We start from the raw sequence: 20,130 nt of genomic DNA, 5'->3' as shown, positions 1-20,130 counted from the left end.
ATAGCTATTTTTTTTAGTATATATCACCCCTAAAGAGAACGGAGGGAGTACCTTAGGCCTCAATTTGCAATCGCAAGGCAAACATGTTTTCTTGTTTTATTAGTATTTTAAATAATACCTCATACACCTTCCGAATAATAGCAACCATAAAGATTCAATATATTTGTAACTCATATATACTATAAAGAAATAATCTCAGACAAGCTCACAAAGTCTAGCAAATAGGTTACACTTCACCCATATCCATTGTCGCGACCTTCATTTTCCAGATACTCAGAAACATACTAATCAATTCTTTAACTGTTCATTCGCGGCTGTCACCCATGCATCATAAATTTCATCTGAAAATAGCACAAAGTGTACCTGCAATTATGACAAATGTTCTTAGCTCTAACAGTAAGGACCTGATCTTAAGCAAAGAAAAATGTACTGATGCTCAAAATAGTTATTCAACCAAAGATAGGCTCAAATACATTCTATTTTCAGAATAAAGTTGGTTTTGGTACCACCTTTGTATTTACAAAAGGAGCTTACCAGTTCAAATTTGAATAGCATTAAAAATCATTTGTGGGGTGAAAAGGGTATATTAACCAGCTCTTTCCACATCTTGACATGTAGATTGTAAAGTTGTCAAATTAATATGAAAAGGTATGTACACTGTAAAATCAGATATACAACACTCAATCACAGTGGGCAACAGGGATTCAGATGACATAGGAAGGAAATATGGAAAGTAAAGATGCCTTAAAAGATGGCATGTTTTTTCTTGGCTAGTAGCTAAGGAAGCATGCTTGACTCCAGAAAATTTATTGAGGAAGAGGGTTCTAGCTTTGTTCTAAATGTTTGTTGTGTGATAAAAATTCTGACAGCATAAATCATCTCTTCCAACACTGAAGTTACAGAACAGATTTGACCCCTAGGGGTTCGGCTAAATTGGGAAAGATTGAGACACTATGTCTTGCGTCATGGTTTGAACCCTGCACCAAGAGAACTTACTTTGTTATATAAGAGGAGAAAGATAGAGGGAGGGCCCATCATGCCCCAGTTTCATGGGCTGCGGTTGGCCCAAAGGGACAGACTCCAGGTGGGATTTCTGTCATAAAAAATAGTTACTGGCCAGATTTGGCAACTTTTTGCAACTTCTTCTCAACATTAAAGGAATCAGGTAGGTTATGCCAAAGAATACAGAGCTGTTGGCATGCTGGAATAATACTGGAGGTACTGCTAGGAAGAAAAAATTGTGGCGAAGAATACCTGCTTGAGTATGGTGGATTGTGTGGAAGGAGAGAAACAGCAGATCCTTTGAAGGAACCCACGACAACATGCTGGTCTTATGGTGCAAAGATCATCTCCTAGATGATGCTGAATCTCATAAATATCATAGAACCCTTGTAAGAAGAGCAAGGAGATTATTTTGTTTCTTTTCAAATGTACTACTATGGTTTATGCATAACCTTTGTGATGATATATGACACTGTTACCTTTCTCAACAACAACATAAGTGTGCCAGAAAAGAGAACAAGAAGAAAAAGTACAATGGACATTTTCCAATGAAAACATCTCGACTTCAAACTAAGAGGTAGTCTAAATGACCAACCCACCAAGAATTGCTCACCTTCAAAAAGTCCCTCAGCAAGTTCATCTAAAAATGATACCAGGTGATTTCCAACAACTTTTTCAAAGACATGTCTTGATCAAAGACCAAAGTAATAGTACGAAGTGTTGAGAATATAATTAAATAATAATGTGTTCTCTCAGACAGCTTAAGCTTTTAGATAAGATCGTCACACACTTCAACATGGTATCAGAGCCGGCAGAGCTCATGAGATCGAATCTCACCGCCACCCATATCAAAAAGAATTTCCCGTGTTTGGCTCATGGAAAAAAAAGAATCAGGCCCACATATGAGGGGGCGTGTTGAAAATATAATGAAATAATAAAAGTGTGATCTCTGTAACAGCTTAAACTTTTAGATGAGATAGTCACACACTTCAACACTGGGCAAGAACAACTAGAATAGTTATTCAAGCAATTGCAGTGTTTCAACAGTCAGATATGGCTCTTTTATATTGCTTATTGGTATTCAATTCCACATCCTGGGGGGATATCTCTTTTGAAGCCACAGAAAACATTTTCTCCCTTCTCACTCCAAGTGGTTCCCAACAGAAAAACTTTAACCAGCTAAGCAATCCTGCAGATTCTGCAGCTTCTAGTTCTAAGGGATTACAAGTTGAAAAGAGCACACAAGCTGTTCCAAAACTTCCATGTAAGGTCATAGCTAATCGAAAGAATTTCCAGTACAATCATAAAAAAGTATGCAAGAAAGTTGTCAAGTCCAGTACACAGGACATAATAGCGTTGAAGATGCCAGAGACAACTCATACCATGTGACACTTAAATGGTAACACTATGAACATTATACTTCAATTAGTTAATAAATTATTCATCTCAATCGGAGCATTATGCAGTGAAGGACATACAGGATAAGATTCCATGAATTTCAATAAGTTCAATCCTCCAGAGAAACATTCCAATAGACACCAAGGGGGGCTTTTCACTAGCCAGTTTTTCGTGGGCGAAAACCACAGGCTTTTTTTTGTTGATGACCGTGGTATCCTGGCCAGCTTTGTCACACCTCGACTAATTCCACGAGATACTTGCCACCTCCCACCAGCAACAGGTATCAGGTAACTCTGTCCTCCAAGGCTAGGATAAATGGGAAGAATCACCTAGTGCTTTTTTGTCTCCGCTGAGTTTTGAACTGAGACCTCAGAGTTCTCAATGAACTGCTAGGCCACACCCTTGGGCGCCAACAAAAAAAAAAACAGGTTTATCTCAGGTAGCATTTTAAGGTCTGCGTACACTTTACCCTCCCCAGACCCACGTTGTGGGATTACACTGGGTGGTTGTTGTTGTTATTTATCTCAGGTAGCATTTTAAGGTAGTGGCTTATTGTTGGCCAATTCTGGTCTCATTGTTTGGCTATAAAATCAATTGGGAAAAGATAGCCATCTTCATTCCAGAACTAGAAACTCTTTAAGAGAATGTTGTCCCATGCGTCCTTTGTAACTTCTAATAGAAAAGAAAGAGATTCAGAGCGTTGGACCACGGGAAAATTAACTCCAAAATATTACGAGCGTATTCTCAAACTTCTTCATATTTTTCGGAAAGAATACTGTATGGCAGTGAAGATGATTTGTCTGTTCCATGAAGGGCTTGAGCCTTTACAATTCATTATATACAATCACTTTCTTGGGTACAGTCTAGAAGCAAGTAATTTGCTATCTATATTTATCAGCAAAAAGGAAAAATAAAAGAGAAAACTAGAAACAAGATGCCAATATACTATCAGCAACTGTGGAGCCACATCTACCATTAACAATATTTCTGCTTCAGGCAAACAATTTCACCAACATAAGATAAGAACACTATAAAGTATTTTATAGTCTCAACAAATATGTGACCTATATTGGCAATCAAGTTCTGAGCAACCAAAATTATAAGCAGATAATACCTCTTTGAGGTCACTGCCAAATTCTTTGACAGTAGATATAGCGACAGTGGCAGCTTCACCGTAAGGATATCTGTTGAGTACAAAAAAAATGAAGATTAAGCAGGGGAAACCATCCATAGCAGGTAAGATTATATATTGCTCCTAAAAGGTGCATACTGCAAAACCTTATTTCCCAGCTCACTAACATGCAAACAAATTAGCAATGGTAATACTCTCAAAATGGAAGTTCCAAATGATCATATGCACCATGTGGCAATATTTAACAGTTGGTAGCATAAGAAAGGTGTAAACATAGTTATATTTTAAAGGTTAGTTCTGTGATATGCTCAAATTGAGGACTATTAAACGAATTTTCTCATTCAACAGTCAACGTAAATCATCAGGATATAGAAATATATTTGTGCAGAATTTAGTGCATGACACACAATAGAAACAAACAGAAAAAGGAATTGACAACATATTTAATGCGCCAAGAAAAATAGGGGTTAGCTAATTTCAAGTGGCAAAATGAAAAAAGAAAGATTCAGAAGACAGAATTAGTAAGCTGTGATAATAACATAACAATTGGATTCATTTCTTAATGTAAGTTCGCTATAGCAACAGTTTTCACTGGAGTCATCCCCCTACAGAGCATTAAAAAAAATTAGGCAACCATTATCTAGGTAATGAAATGTCAGGTAATGCAGTAACTTAGGGCCTGTTTGGATTGGGTTTTAGCTTGTGGCTTATTTTTATCATTTTAGCTTAAAACCAAGTGCTTATAAGCACTTTTTTAATTTACTCAAACACTCCAAAAGTGCTTAAAAGCTATTTCGGCATAAAAGCACTTAAAATAAGCCAATCCAAACAGGCTCTTATTCTTTAGTAGTCCCAACATATGCTTCTTTCATCCTCAATAGCTGGTGGATTATTTAGCTTTGACAATAACCATAACAAGCATAGCTAAATCAGCTCAAGTTCCTACAAACTTGATATGCATGGTTAATCCATGTGAACTCACCCAAAGACCCCACATGATATGGCAGGAAAAGCAATATACTGAACGTTGTTCTCTTTTGCCACACGCAGGCTATTTCTGCAGTATATTTAACAGAAAAGAGAATCAAATAAGGTATGACAACAAAACCAATTTACGAGAAATATTAAACAATCATTCACAAACCTATATGCATTTGTCAAAGAGGCTTTAGGATTTGGGTTAGCATCATACACTGGTCCAACAGTGTGGATTACATGAGAAGCTGGCAATCTGAAACCTCTGCAATATTCCCCACCACAATGTAAGTTTACTGTCAACATACTACAAAAACTTATCGTTCTAAAGCATTTAAGACTGAGCACATACGGGGTGATCCTTGCTTCTCCTGTTGGGCAGCGAACTCCAGGATGTACCTCTCGTACTTTATAGCATGCATCTCGTAATTCTGGACCAGCAGCTCGATGTATGGCTAGAAATGGGAAAAAATGAAATTAGACTACATAGATCATGGAAAATAAGCAGTACTTCAGCAGTAAATTAGAGAATCACCTCCATCAGCACCACCACCACCCAACATTCTCTCATTCGCAGGATTGACCTGTATAAAAATAGTGCAAAGATAATGCTACAATCAAACACAATATCATGAAGGATGGACAGAATCAAATATATCATAAGCAGAGCTAAAAATATCATCAGCCTTGATAGAGAAGGTCCATTGGATATTTTATTTCTTGAAAATACATAGGGGTTCTGCGTTCCTCTTTTATTGTGCTTAAATTGTTTATAGTTCACAAATGAATCCAAAGTACTTCTGATATTCACAAACGAGTAAATCTGAAGTCAAGCTGAGTACAAGGTTAAAGTTAATATTATTCAGTTGGGTAAGCTGTTGATATAGCCAACCTGCTTTGTTTCATTATCTGATCTTCTACTCTTTTTTTTTGGATGACTATGGTGTCGGGGTCAGCTTTCGTGCACCTCGACTAATTTCACGGGCTATCTATCACCTCAAACTAGCAATAGGTACCAGATAACTCTGTCCACTAAGGTTGGGACAAATGGGAAGAATCACCTAGTGTTTTTTGTCTTCGTTGGGATTTGAACCTGAAACCTCATGGCTCTCAACCACTTCACAGACCACTAGGCCACACTCTTGGGTACTATCTGATCTTCAACTTTTTCTCAATGAAAGATTAAATTTCTCTAAAAAACAAAACATATAAGAATGTGGCCAAAGACTTAAACATCACAACATATTATACACTTCAAAGCAAAACCCTCATTTCAAGACAAAAAGTCTCTTGGGCAACTTAGCAGCATTTGATTTCATTTCAAAGCCAGGCACAAGCACATGGCACATAGAAATACAATAGACCACTGGTACCGCTCAATTGAAGCCCTGTATCTACTGTGAACTCCTTTGGATTGTGTCTCCTCCTTAGTTGTAGCCTAGCGTTTGTACATGAGTAGACACTTCCCTTTTTCATGCAAATGTTTGTTAAGCATCTTCTTGATGCCTTAAAACGACAAGTGGTACCAAAACAAGTGAGACCATTCCAGCCTCAACATTGAATTATAAACCGAATACAACAAAAGATTCAAAGCTGTCAGAAATTCAGTCTCGTATTTTAACATAGAGCCAGCCCAGTGTTTAATCAATCACTCAAACCCAAAATTGTTGGACTGACTATATGAATTCTCTGTATTTATTCTGCTCTAGATTACCAAGATCAAGAAATATTGGAAGGAACTCGAGGATTCGGTAAACTGAACCCAGGAGCAGAGCTTGAGAAGCCACGGTCAACTGAGAAAATGCCAGAGGTAGAAAGAGGGAAAGCATTGTAGCTCTTCACAGCCATACAAAATGTACAAGAATATATTTAGGCAACTAGATTTACAAGCTAAAGCTTATGTAGGTGTACTGCTCCCTATTAATATTAGCTAACAACCTAACTAACCTAACAAACCCACTGCCTCCTTTTTACTGTTGGCCTTATAACAACACCCTTCCTAGAGATCACCATTGTTCTCAAGGGTTATAATGTAGTCAGGGAGACTACTTCCGCCAAGACTTTCAATAGTTTAATTCCCATATTTAATACACTGACGAGCTATTATAATTACACAAATGTTATGATCAAGGGCAGAACAGGTTCTGCAGAACCAGTAGCTTAGGTTCAAACCCTTCATTTGCATTAAAATTTCATTTAATACAACAACAACAACCCAGTGAAATCCCACAACGTGGGGTCTGGGGAGGGTAAAGTGTACACAGACCTTACTCCTACCAAGGTAGGACGGCTGTTTTCGAAAGACCCTTGGCTCAATAAAAGCATAAAAAGAGGTCAGATAAGGCTAAGAAGTTCAAAGCGATATGGGAAAGCAAATAACGTAAGCGACACAGATAAAATAGAGTAATCAAACTACATAAAGTAATAGATAATAGCAGAAATCAGCGCACAAGCGCACAAGAAATTATAGTTCGCTAATGCATCTACTAATAAGGAAGAATAACGAGACTATGTACTAGCCTTCTACCCTAATGTGGATCCTCCACATCCTCCTATCTAAGGTCATGTTCTCGGTAAGTTGTAACTGCGTCATGTCCTGTCTAATCACCTCTCCCCAATATTTCTTCGGTCTACCCCTACCTCTTCTGAAACTATCCATGGCCAACCTCTCACACCTCCGCACTGAGGCATCTGTGTCTCTCCTCTTCACATGCTCAAATCATCTCAGTCGCATTTTCCGCATCTTGTCTTCCATCGAGGCCACTCCTACCTTGTCCCAAATAGCCTCATTTCTAATCTTGTCGCTCCTGGTATGCCCACACATCCATCTCAACATTGTCATCTCGGCAACTTTCATCTTTTGAACATGAGAGATCTTAACTGGCCAACACTCCGCCCCATATAACATAGCCGGTCTAACCACCACTTTGTAGAACTTGCCCTTAAGTTGTGGTGGCACCTTCTTGTCACATAGCACTCCGGAAGCGAGCCTCCATTTCATCCACCCTGCCCCAATACGATGTGTGACATCATCGCCAATCTCCCCGCTGCCTTGCATGATAAACTCAAGATACTTGAAACTACTTTTCTTTTGGATGGCCTGGGCACCAAGCCTAACTTCCGCGCCAACCTCCTGAGGTGTCTCACTGAACTTGCACTTTATCTTGGTCCTACTCAGCTTAAACCCTTCAGACTCCAAGGTATGTCTCTAATCCTCCAGCTTAGCGTTAACTCCGCTAAGAGTCTCATCGATCAGGACTATGTCATCCGCGAAAAGCATACACCACGGCACCTCACCTAGAATTTGTCGCATCAATCCATCCATCACCAAGGCAAATAAAAACGGACTAAGAGTTGATCCTTGATGCAACCCCATCACAACTGGGAAGTGCTCTTGAGTCCCCTCCTACTGTCCGTACCCTGATTTTGGCACCCTCATGCATGTCCTTGATCACCCTAATGTATGCCACAGGTACATCTTTAGCCTCCAAACATCTCCATAGTATCTCTCTTGGAACTTTATCGTAAGCCTTTTTAAGATCGATGAAAACCATATGCAAGTCCCTCTTCCTCTTCCTCTCCCTATACTGCTCCACTAGTCTCCTCATAAGATGGATGGCTTCTGTAATTGAGCAACCCAGCATAAATTCGAACTGGTTCTCTGAAATAGACACGCCTCTCCTCACTCTCATCTCCACCACTCTTTCCCACACTTTCATAATATGACTTAGAAGCTTGATACCTCTATAGTTGTTGCAGTTCTGGATATCCCCCCCTTGTTTTTGTATAGGGAGATCATTACGCTCGACCTCCATTCTTCGGGCATCGTTGTCGTCTTAAAGATGACATTAAATAACCTAATCAGCCACTCCAAACCTACCAAGCTCTCGCTCTTCCAAAATTCCCCAGGAATCTCGTTAGGTCCAATCGCTCTTCCTCAGCGCATTCTACGAACAGCACCCTTAACCTCCTCGACCTCAATACTCCTGCAATACCCAAAATCATGACGCCTCCTTGTATGTTCCAAATCTCTCAACACAATGTCTCTGTCCCCTTCTTCATTCAAGAGTTTATGGAAGTATCACTGCCATCTCTGTTTAATGAGGGTCTCCTCTATCAATACTTTTTCATGCTCGTCTTTAATGCACTTCACTTGATCCACATCGTGTGCCCTTCTCTCCCGCGCCCTGGCTAGCCTGAACAATTTCCTATCCCCGCCTTTCTCTTCTAGTTCAGCATAAAGGCGTTCAAAGGCTGCCGTTTTTGCCGTCGAAACCATCGACTTCGCCTCCTTCCTCGCTATCTTATAAAGTTCCATGTTCGTCCACTTCTCCACCTCATCCTTGCTTTCTATCAACTTCACATACGCCATCTTCTTTGCTTCCACCTTTCCTTGCACTTCTCCATTCCACCACCAGTCCCCTCAATGCCGACAACGACTACCTGTCGAAACTCCCAACACTTCCCTTGCTACAACCCTAATAAAACTAGTCGTCCTATCCCACAATACTGGTCATATCCCCACTACTATCTCAGGCCCCCATATCCTTCAATTTCTCTCCCATCTCCAGGGCACTAGTCATAGTCAAACTCCCCCATCTGATCCTAGGTCGATCATCCCCGATCCTCTTCTTCCTCGTCATCTTGATCCCTAAATCCATCACCAAGAGCTTATGTCGTGTTGTAAGGTTGTCTCTTGGCATGACCTTACAGTCTTTGCACAGACCTTTATCATCCTTCCTAAGGAGTAAAACAATTTATCTGAATCTTAGCCACCGAACTAAGAAAGGTTACCAAGTGGTCCTCATTCTTTAGAAAACTCGAATTGGCTTTTTAGTTTCTTGAATTATTATTATTATTATATTTAATGCAAGTCTCCTACTTTTCGCTACTTCTCTCTCCTCTCATCTTCTACCAATGGTAAGTGCCCCCACCCCACCTCCCACCTCCCACCCCTCCACCCCCAGGCCACCATCTCCCCAAACGGTCACCGACGATCAGTATCTCTGGCGAAGAGTATTTCCGACCAGATCTCTCTCTTTCCCTTCTGTTCTCCCTCTTCTTCTCTTCTTTCCTTCTTTCTGTATGTTTTTTTTCTTTTTCTTTTTTCTTTCCTCTTTGCCTGCGATCAGAAATCCCCCACCAGTAGGTTTTCGAGCAGTTTCTGCACAGGTATTTCGGCAGTTTCTGGAGGTGAACAATGTTTTCGGCGAGTGAACAGGTTTTATTTACTTGGAGTTGGTACCTCCAAAAGCCCATTTTCTGTATTTTAGACTTATAAATTTTGCTTGCTCCGCCTAATTAATTACCTATCTCACTGCTATTAGACTATTGCTAACTTGTGCTCTACTATTGATCCTTCATTTATCTTAGATTATCCTTTCACTAGCGTATATCTGCATTCTGGCTTTAGTGAGCGAATGGTAGACTGGGGTCATGTTCTCGGTTGAGATCGAGGGCCAGGGTTAGGGGGCTAAGAGGGCTGAGGGAGCTTCTAAATTGAGAGTAGGGTCTTGGAATATTGAGACTTTATCGGGAAAGTCCATAGAGTTAGTTAAGATTCTTAATAAAAGGAAGATTAATATAGCTTGCGTCCAAGAGACTAAATGGGTACGACCTAAAGCTAAGGAAGTGGACGGGTACAAACTTTGGTTCTCGGGCAAGTCGAGGTATAGGAATGGGGTAGGGATCTTAGTAGATAGCGAGCTTAGAGATCAGGTGGTAGAGGTTAGAAGGATCAATGATAGGATGATGACGATTAAGTTAGTCGTTGGAGGGCTCATCTTGAACATTATTAGTGCCTATGCGCCACAAGTAGGGTTGGACGAGGAGATAAAAAGGCGCTTTTAGGAGGACTTGGATGAAGTGGTGGGCAGTATACCGCCTACTGAGAAGCTATTCATAGGAGGAGATTTCAATTGGCACATTGGGTCTGTTTCGACGGGCTATGACGAGGTGCATGGAGGATTTGGCTTCGGGTGCAGGAATGGTGGAGAAGCCTCACTCCTGGATTTCGCAAAAGCTTTTGGATTAATGGTGGCCAACTCGAGTTTCCCGAAGAAGGAGGAGCACTTAGTAACCTTCTGTAGCTCGAGGGCAGTGACGCAAATAAAATTTTTGCTCCTTAGAAAAGAGGATAAAAGCCTCTGTAAGGACTACAAGGTCATACCAAGTGAGAATCTTACAACCCAACATAAGCTATTGGTCATGGATTTAGAGATAAGAAAGAAGAAGAAGAAGAGGGTTGTGGATGACCGACCGAGGATTAAGTGGGGTCGTTTGACTCCGTCTAGTGCCCTAGAGATGGGGGAGAAGCTGATGGCTATGGGGGCGTGGGATAGTAGGGGGGATGCGAGCAGTATTTGGGATAGGACGGCCAGCCGCATTAGGGAAGCAGCTAGAGAGGTATTGGGGGTCTCACGAGGCCGCCGTGGTGGGCACCGAGGGAATTGGTGGTGGAATGGAGAAGTCCAGGGAAAGGTAGAAGCAAAGAAGCAGGCATATATGAAGTTGGTAGATAGCAAGGATGATGAAGAGAAGTGGACGAACAGGGAAAAGTATAAGATGGCAGTTTCGACGGCTAAAACAGCAGCCTTTGAACGCCTTTATGCAGAACTAGAGGACAGAGGTGGGGATAAGAAGCTATTTAAGCTCGCCAAGGCGAGAGAGAGAGAAAGGCACGCGACTTGGATCAAGTGAAGTACATCAAGGACGACGATGGTCAAGTGTTGGTACAGGAATCCTGCATTAGACAGAGATGGCAGTCATACTTTCACGAACTCCTGAACGAAGGAGGGGACAGAGACTTTGTGTTGGGAGACTTGGAGCACTTGGATAAGCGTCGTGACTTTGGGTATTGTAGGAGTATAAAGGTTAAGGAGGTTAAGGGAGCTATTCGTAGGATGTGCAGGGGAAGAGCGACCAGACCTGACGAGATCCTTGGGAAATTTTGGAAGAATGCAGGTAGGGTAGGATTGGAGTGGCTGACTGCGTTGTTTAATGTCATTTTCAAGACATCAAAGATGCCGGAAGAATGGAGGTGGAGTACAATGATTCCCGTGTACAAGAACAAGGGAGACATTCAAACCTGCAACAACTATAGAGGTATCAAGCTGTTAAGTCACACTATGAAAGTGTGGGAAAGGGTGATGAAAACGAGAGTGAGGAGAAGTGTGTCTATTTCAGAGAACCAGTTTGGATTCATGCCGAGGCGCTCGACTACAGAAGCCATTCATATTGTAAGGAAATTTGGTGGAGCAGTATAGGGAGCGAAAGAGGGACTTACACATGATATTCATTGACCTAGAAAAGGCCTACGACAAAGTGCCAAAAAAGGTCCTATGGAGATGCTTGGAGGCGAACATTAGAGCGATTAAAGACATATACGGTAGGAGGAGACTCGGAGCACTTTTCTATTACGATGGGGTTGCACCAGGGATTAGCTCTTAGCCCGTTTCTATTTGCCCTGGTGATGGATCAATTGACGAGACAAATATAAGGTGAGGTGCCTTGGTGTATGTTGTTCGCGGATGACATAGTCTTGATTGACGAGACTCGCAACGGAGTTAACGATAAGCTGGAGGGCTGGAGACAGACGTTGGAGTCTAAAGGATTTAAATTGAGTAGGACCAAGACAGAATACTTGGAGTGCAGGTTCAGTGGCCTGCCGCGTGAGGTTGACGGAGAAGTGAGGCTTGGTACCTAGACCATTCAAAAGAAAAAAAGCTTCAAGTATCTTGGGTCTATTTTACAGAAAGATGGGAATATCGACGACGATGTTTCACATCGTATTGGTGCAGGGTGGATGAAATGGAGGTTCGCCTCTGGAGTGCTGTGTGACAAGAAAGTTCTACCAAAACTCAAAGGCAAGTTCTACAAAGTAGTGTTTAGACCGAATTTACTGTATGGGGCGGAGTGTTGGCCAATCAAGAAACTTCATGTTCAGAAGATGAAAGTCGCGGAATTGCGAATGCTGCAGTGGATGTGTGGGCACACTAGGATGGATAGAATTAGGAATGAAGATATCCGAGACAAGGTGGGAGTGGCATCGGTGAAGGACAAGATGCAGGAAGCGAGACTGAGATGGTTTGGGCATGTGAAAAGGAGAGACACAGATGCTCCAGTGCGGAGGTGCGAGAGGTTGGCTATGGACGGTTTTAGGAGGGGCAAAGGGAGGCCGAAGAAGTATTGGGAAGAGGTGATTAGACATGATATGGCACAGTTGCAGATCACCGAGGACATGACCTTAAATAGGAGGTTTTGGAGGACTAGAATTAAGATAGTAGGCTAGGTGGCTTATCTTTTCACCATAGTAGTCGTAGTTTTGCTCATTTGTTTATTAACATTTGATTTCAGCATTTGATTACTGCTTACATTTGTTGGTCCGGTATACTTTAGTATCCTATTTATCTATAGTAGTTAATGCTCCTCTCTTTCCGGTCTGTCCTACCCTGACTTTCTCGCTCTCATTATTCATATTTTTATATTGTTTTCGATATGTTTGGTTCTATCTGACCTTTGTCTTGTTTCCTTGTTGTTCCTCTCTTGTTCTTCTCTCTTAAGCCGAGGGTCTTTCGAAAATAGCCGCCCTACCTTTTTAGGTGGGGGTTAGGTCTGCGTACACTCTACCCTCCCAGACCCCACATGGTGGGATTATACTAGGCTTGTTATTGTTGTTGTTGAATTGGCTTTCACCAACCCAAAAGCTCTTGTGAAATCCAAAAGTGAAACTCCTCCTCCATTTCTGTCCCCGAAGCCAAAGCCTCCATGCACATCATCATACCCTCCCGAAATAGACCCAATGTGCCCATTGAAATCTCCTCCCACGAAAAGCTTCTCACTAGGCGGTATATGCCCCCCACTAACTCGTCCAGATCCTCCCAAAAATGCCTCTTATCTTTCTCACCTAAGCCCGCTTGCAGCGCATAAGCATTAATAATGTTTAACGTAATTCATTCAACGACCACCTTAATCGACATCATCCTACCAGTGACTCTCCTAACCTCCACCACCTGATACCTTAAATCACTGTCTACTAAAATGCCTACCCTATTCCTATATTTAGATCTACCAGAGAACCAAAGCTTATACCCGTCTATCTCCTTAGCTTTAGGACCTACCCATTTGGTCTCTTGGACACAAGCTATATTAATCTTCCTCTTCTTTAGAATCTTAACTAGCTCTATGGACTTTTCCGTTAACGTCCCAATGTTCCAAGAACCTACTCTCAGTCTAGACGCTCCTTTAACCCACTTACCTCTCCTTACCCTCGTCCCCGTCCCCGTTCCTAAACGAGAACATGACCCTAGTCTACCATCACAATCCAAAGCCACAAAAACGCGTATGAACTAATAAATCATTCAAAGGTCTAAAGTCAGCAAAATGTAACTACAAGTGTATGAACAAAGAATAGATATGAAAACCGGAGGTACCAACTCAAGTTGTAATGAACCTGGTTGCCGCCGGAAAACACTATTCACGCCAGAAAAACTTTTTCATCTTTCCCTTCTAAGAAGAATCTTGCACACAGTAATGTTGAAATTGCAGATTTGCTTACAAGTTTTGAAATTTCAGATCTGAAATTGCAGATCTCCCTTCTCAAATCGAGCGGATGGTGAAAAATTTCTTGACAGTGAAATCATAAACAGATTGAGGTTTGCTGGATTGACTAGCCACAGTATGATCGGGAAGTGAGAGGAGATCTAAAAGTGATCACCAGAAATTTAGCAAAGCAACCGGTGACTATGGCCGGCGCCTTCAAAGACGCTTAGGAAGAAGAACAAAGATTGCAGCAATCGTATTTTGTCATAGATTGATGAACTTGAAGAATACCGGAGCTGATACGCAGCAAGTTGAACTTAATTATTCTAAAATTTCATTTAATGTGTATAAATAATCTATTCAAAACCCAATAATCAAAAAGAATTGTATTCCGGAACCCAAAAACTAAAAATCCTAGCTCCACCTCTAGTTATGATATATTTAAGACAACAAGATTCAAAAGTCTTATAGCTACATAAATGTTATGTTTCATTATGTTTAAGATCGCGAAATTCAAAAGTATTTCTTTCACATAAATTGAAACCAAGGAAGTTCCTTTTTCAAAGAAACTCTACAATCAAACAAAATTTTGAAAAGCTGAAAAACTAAATCCACCTAAGTTTGCACTTTGATTGAATATTAATAAGATACTCATTTAGATTTGAATCAGACAGCATATGTGGGTTCATAACATCAATCAAAAAATTTAGTTAGAACATTTTAGAGTTAGAAATGATTCAGCTAAATATAAACTAGAAATCACAACATAAGTGGCGTATGGAGAGAGTAGGATGTATGCAGACCTTAGCCCGGCTTATGTGGGGTAGAGAGGTTGTTTCGGATACCTCGACTCAAAAGAAAAGTATTTACCCCGGGATTGTGAGAAAATAAGACAGCAAAATAGGATGTATATATCATAGTAGGATGTGCGCAGACCTTAAGCCTACCTTTGTGGAGGTAGAGAGGCTGATTCTGCTATACTCTCGGCTCAAAAGAAAGTATCCACAGCAGTATTGAGAGAAAATAAAACAGCAAAATACAAAACAAGCACAGTAACAGATAGCAATACACATTGAAAAATTCAAATTAGAAATGATTCACCTCAATGAGACACTTGATACTTACAATAGCGTCAGAGGATCGGTCTATGAACCACCGAGTAATATCACCCTTCTGAATCTTCAACAAGCTCGACGGAGTTAACTGAAACGTAACTGAATCTCCTCCGTTTCCACCGCGGCTGGCCATGGTTGAAACGCCGGCGATAGTCGATCGTCTGCTTCGTCCGACGGCGATAAACTGCGGATTGATCGAAATGACGGAAATAGGCCTGATGAGAGTGTGAATGGCAGTAGTAGGGTTCAGTGTGTAGAAATATCTGGAAGTTTGAAGGCGTGAGATTTGGAAGTTTCGAATGGTATTATGGGTAGAGAGAAATCGTATTCGAAAGAGCGTTGAACAGAGTTTGTGACTCATTTGTCTACTTGATTGCCACTTTGGACTTTGGAGTCTATAGTGGGAACATTTGAAGAAATTAATGGTCAAAAATATCGTTAAATTATGTGAAATTGAAGAAAATACTTTTAAATCCACGAGATTCTCATTAGGGTTGCTTATCAGGCGGATCGGATGGATTATTATGCTTAACGGTTTGACTTAACGGTTATCGACTTTTAAAAGTACTAATCTGTTAGCCAACTTATAAAATATCGGTTGGTTTGGTATCGAATTAGGAATTATCGGACGGTGTATCGGTGGTAACATGTAAAATTTCTGCCATTTACTTCAGGTAAGCAATATGTGAACAGATTAACAACAAGTCAACAACCCGCCACTTAAACCTCACAGTTTATACATATATAGCTACAGCCAGTTAGCCACCATGGCAGTCAAGAAGATTAGAAGAGTAAACACAACTTAACACTCATCTTGGTAACATGTAGCTTCAATATAGAGATGAAAACAGAAATGAAAACAGACAATCTCATGTTCTTCCTTTAAACCGTAGAAAACAGAAAAACAGAAAAATAGTACTACCAAAAATCAGTTTCAACAGACAAGCTCATGTTCTTCCTTTAAAAGACAAGCTCATATGGTTTCATGCCTGACTTTAATGAAAACCTTGTAGACAAATACGCCTTCAATTCATGAATTCCTTCAATGGCCTTGAGCAATGCAGTGTCCACAGCTTTCTGCTCATCTTTCTTTTCTTGTGGAAGCACAACAACAACATACCCAGCAAGACAACCCTACACTATCTACTAACATATTATCCTAATACGTGTCCTCCACACCCCCTTTCCTATCTAATTAGATATAGCACACATAATATTTAAATCACCTGATGACAGTAACATTATTTCAAGGTACCTAATTCAGTGGAACATCCAAATTCTTTTTAGATTTCATGAGAAGATAAACATGGAAAAATAACATTATATGAAGATGATACCAAAATGGATTGTTAGCCATATCTGCTATCACTAGAAGAATATTACAATACCGTATGAGCTGGAATTTGGAGACTTAGCCTTTTTGCTTCAAAATCATAAACATATATTGAACTGTCGCTGCTGCCAGCAACAAGTTCTCGCCCATCAGTAGAAAACTTCACAGAGAATTTCCAAATGTATAACTGACATAATATTAACAGAAATAATCAAAGTTGATTGCTGCTATCAATGTTGGCTCACCGGAGTTTTGCTTAACGAAACGTTGCGAGTAGAGGAGGATGGAACGAGAAGAGGTGGAGGTGGCGTTGTGATCTTGCTTGTCTCCACGGCGAAATTTCACCGGAGACAGTAGATGAGAGAATGAGAGAATGGAAGATGAGACAGAGACATAAGAGACCTTATACTCTTATTTAGGTTTAACCGTTTAGGTAAATAAAATTAGGGTATAGTAATAGTAATATAGTGACCTGACTTGCTGTCTAAACTCTAATGTCTTGGGCTTGGCCTATTTAACTAAATGGGCTTGACCTATTAAGGTTTATTTTTAGGTTTATAAATTATAATAAACTATAATAAATTCTTAATGGGTTAACGGTTTACCCAACAACAAAATTGAGTAATCCATCCTCCGCACCGATAAGCCATTAATTATAAAATTTAAAGTCATTCTCCATCCGCTAATCCGATAATCCAATATCAATAAGCCAATTTTGCGGTTGGATTATCGATAGCGGACGATTTTGAACAGCCCTAATTCTCATCACATGCACTACACACAATCTTTCAACCTACAATTATCAAAGATAACTCAATAAGATCCACTTCTGATTATTGTTTGTAATTCATTTTTTTTTATTTATTATTTCAATTATTCTTGTTACCAAATCATCTAACACCATGAATATAATATTTTAGTCAAGTTAAGAGAATATGTGTTTGATTCTTGAATACAAATTTAATTGTTATTCTGAATTATTGATTTAACGATACATAATATCAACTCTCTTAAATGTATTTCGTTTTGTGCCACGTACATATTGATTTAAATGATATACAGAGATAATATAAAATAATTTTATAGAATAAATGCAACTTGTAGTCTATTAGAAGTACAATAGATTATTTGTCTTATTTTTAGGTTACTAAACCGCACTCACTATAAGTATTTATTTCTTAATAGGAGCAATACAATTTTGTACACTATCAGTATGTAAAAACTTGATGCCTTCTCTTTTTTTCGTGGGCTCTTTTTTTAAGTGGTGAAAAGAGATAAAATTCACAAATAACCATTTTTTCTATAGTAGAAAAATAACGGTTATGTAAGTTTCAAATTCTACGGGTGAAACTCCAGGTTTATAATATTATCATAGAGTTTAGCTTGTAAAATTTGAAACTCCATTATAATGACTATTTTTTAAAAATAAGATCGAAAGTGGACGATAGGCGCTATTCAGATGGCGGAAAACTAAAATTGAGCCCCTTCAAAAGTTTGTCCAAATTGCCAATTAGGTGGTGCAACATTGTTGCTTGTGATAGTTCTTCCATCACTTGTGGTCACTTGAAATGAAAGACTTTGGCCATTGAGATATGAATTGCTTTGCCAATTTTGGCCCCAATTTCTTGACATTAATTGCCATCCATTTTTAGAACCTTTAATGGAAACTGAATGAACATCCCCAGCACCACCAACATTAGTCACCAAAACCAAGTTGTAATAGGAGTGTCCATTTATTGTAAACCTTATTCCTCCCTTCTTCATGCAGGGTACCCTGTCAAAAAATTAAACAAAATCCACATATCAACCAATAGAAATTACTTATAGTTATATGCACTACCTTAAGCAAGAAGAGTCTTTAATTTGTATTACTTCTCTCCTATCTTATGTGATATTTTTTTGGTTTTTCATCTGATGTTTGATATCCTTTTTTGATGTTCAACTAATTCAAAGTCGCACCAGAACGCTACTCATTGGGGGAGTGTTTCCTAATTCCTACCAAAATGATATTCCCAGGACGTTTACCAAAAACGTACGGATGGAATAATAAAGGGAGTCAATTCACATACTTCACCATTTCCTGGATCCTTATCACCTTTCTCTGGGTCAATGCCAATGGCTTGGTTTTTAGTGGAATACATCGCAAACCCATGTATATATCATATGCTAATACATGGCCAATTTTAAACCAAAATTGAAAGAGAAGGACTTTACATAGGATATCCTGTACAGATTTTTCGATCTTAGCTATTAGATTAGGCACAAATATAATTGTCACTTCATCATAAGGTGATATTATTTTCTTTATAGCATGTCTCAATGAGAATATTAAATTTTTATATTTGAATATTATTTAATTTTATTTCCTCCGTCCCAAGGTTATGGTGTATGACTAGATTATATCATATCTTCTTATAAAAAGTGAGATATGCACATCTCAATATATTTAAGTTAAATTGTAGTTAGTCAAATACTGTCATATAGTAATAAGGAAGTTAAGTTTACCTTCTAAAAGATACTGGGACAATACCAGCTTTATATTGTGCAATTTTCAAAAAGGCAGGCTGTGCCAAATCAAAATGTTGCAAAGGAGGATTGCACCAACCATCATTATTGCTAGGATTTGGAGGACAAAAATTTGTTGCAGTGACAGTTATGGTTCCTCCAAGGCACAATTTGGCATCATTATTGTTGCATTTAAGCTGGTAGCAAGCACCACATGTCAAGCCATTGTTGAATAAGGATGTACTTAATGCTGCAGTGTTTGTACCATAACCTTGTCTGTTCAAATTACCATAACCACAAGCACCCCCTACAATTTTTTGAACCATTAGTACTATTTTAAAAGACTTTTTTGAGTATTATACTTTGATAGTCATGAGTCACTAGTTATACACCACAATAATAACATGTTCAGTGTGTTTTCATTAATAAGGTCTAGGAAATATGTAGAACTTACTTCTACCTCTCTATCTGTTTCTAATAAATCCTCGGTTAATTTTAAGTCCGACTAACCCTGATTTGAGTCAAAAATTCACACTTTAAAAGTAAAGTGTGTTTCTTATCAGATACGACTTTATATTCAGAAGTGGAATGCAATACGTCTGATTAAAAATGTAAAAATATTTATTATTCTACCATAATAATTGTTGCAAATTCGTAATCAGGAGTACTCATTGTTTAGTTGAGAGACTGAAAAAAAAGATCTACTTTGGAGGTAAACCACTTCCTATCAGATGTGCTTTTTTTATTTTGAGGATTCGGACCTGCGAGTTCTGATTAAGAGTAGAGGTGTACTTACCACTTCGCCTACAATCTTTATTGCATAATAAGTAATTCCTTTGTTCTAATTTATGTGACATTATTTGACTTGACACGCAATTTAAAAAATAAAAACTTATGACAAATCATTAGATGTTTAAATTAAAGTAGTCTAGACATACCCATTGTACCAGATGCATCACCCCCTCCATAGAGAGTAGCATGAGCACTTTGCCACCCTCCATTATCACCAAAACTCCCATTGAAGCACAAGCTTTTGAAGATGAGAAGAAGAGAAAAAATGGAATATGTTGAGAGAGGATAATAAAATGCCATTATTATTGATGAAGAAGAAGTTTTCAAAGTAATTATTA

At 39.3% G+C, this 20,130-nt stretch overlaps 2 protein-coding genes across 5 annotated transcripts; both read right to left on the bottom strand.

Annotated features, from left to right (window-relative positions):
- Nucleotides 1–63: 63 nt before the first annotated feature.
- On the bottom strand, nucleotides 64–15,555 carry LOC129880851 (uncharacterized). Of its 4 annotated transcripts, none has more exons than XM_055955079.1 (8): nucleotides 15,173–15,555; nucleotides 5,043–5,091; nucleotides 4,860–4,962; nucleotides 4,677–4,772; nucleotides 4,515–4,589; nucleotides 3,515–3,584; nucleotides 1,255–1,362; nucleotides 64–363 (listed from the first exon to the last, which is right to left on the bottom strand). In XM_055955079.1, the coding sequence occupies exons 1-8, from the start codon at nucleotides 15,521–15,523 to the stop codon at nucleotides 289–291; spliced, it is 927 nt and encodes a 308-aa protein (XP_055811054.1). In that variant the 5' UTR covers nucleotides 15,524–15,555; the 3' UTR covers nucleotides 64–288. The 4 variants fall into 4 exon arrangements, with proteins under 4 accessions (XP_055811054.1, XP_055811055.1, XP_055811053.1 ...); XM_055955078.1 differs by lacking the exon at nucleotides 64–363 and adding an exon at nucleotides 388–1,093; XM_055955080.1 differs by lacking the exon at nucleotides 1,255–1,362.
- A 2,290-nt stretch (nucleotides 15,556–17,845) lies between these two features.
- Nucleotides 17,846–20,130, bottom strand: LOC129877736 (expansin-A8-like). Its single transcript, XM_055953265.1, has 3 exons — nucleotides 19,939–20,130; nucleotides 19,001–19,307; nucleotides 17,846–18,269 (listed from the first exon to the last, which is right to left on the bottom strand). Exons 1-3 carry the CDS (start codon nucleotides 20,090–20,092, stop codon nucleotides 17,966–17,968), a joined length of 765 nt encoding a protein of 254 aa, XP_055809240.1. The 5' UTR covers nucleotides 20,093–20,130; the 3' UTR covers nucleotides 17,846–17,965.

The sequence above is a fragment of the Solanum dulcamara genome, chromosome 2, assembly GCF_947179165.1.
Source record: "Solanum dulcamara chromosome 2, daSolDulc1.2, whole genome shotgun sequence".
In the NCBI taxonomy this organism is placed as follows: Eukaryota; Viridiplantae; Streptophyta; class Magnoliopsida; order Solanales; family Solanaceae; genus Solanum; species Solanum dulcamara.
The sequence above is the reverse complement of the archived record's forward strand: the minus strand, read 5'-3'. Positions and strand labels throughout refer to the sequence as shown.

Excerpts from the sequence above, each read along its gene's own strand:
- LOC129877736 (XM_055953265.1), bottom strand. The coding sequence starts at position 20,092 with ATGGCATTTTATTATCCTCTCTCAACATATTCCATTTTTTCTCTTCTT. Across the intron at positions 19,308-19,938 it reads TGATGCATCTGGTACAATGG|GGGGTGCTTGTGGTTATGGT; the intron begins GTATGTCTAGAC and ends AAAAAATTGTAG. Across the intron at positions 18,270-19,000 it reads GTCCCAGTATCTTTTAGAAG|GGTACCCTGCATGAAGAAGG; the intron begins GTAAACTTAACT and ends ATTTTTTGACAG.
- LOC129880851 (XM_055955078.1), bottom strand. The coding sequence starts at position 15,523 with ATGAGTCACAAACTCTGTTCAACGCTCTTTCGAATACGATTTCTCTCT. Across the intron at positions 4,773-4,859 it reads GGAGAAGCAAGGATCACCCC|AGGTTTCAGATTGCCAGCTT; the intron begins GTATGTGCTCAG and ends GGAATATTGCAG. Across the intron at positions 3,585-4,514 it reads ATATCATGTGGGGTCTTTGG|ATATCCTTACGGTGAAGCTG; the intron begins GTGAGTTCACAT and ends TGTACTCAACAG.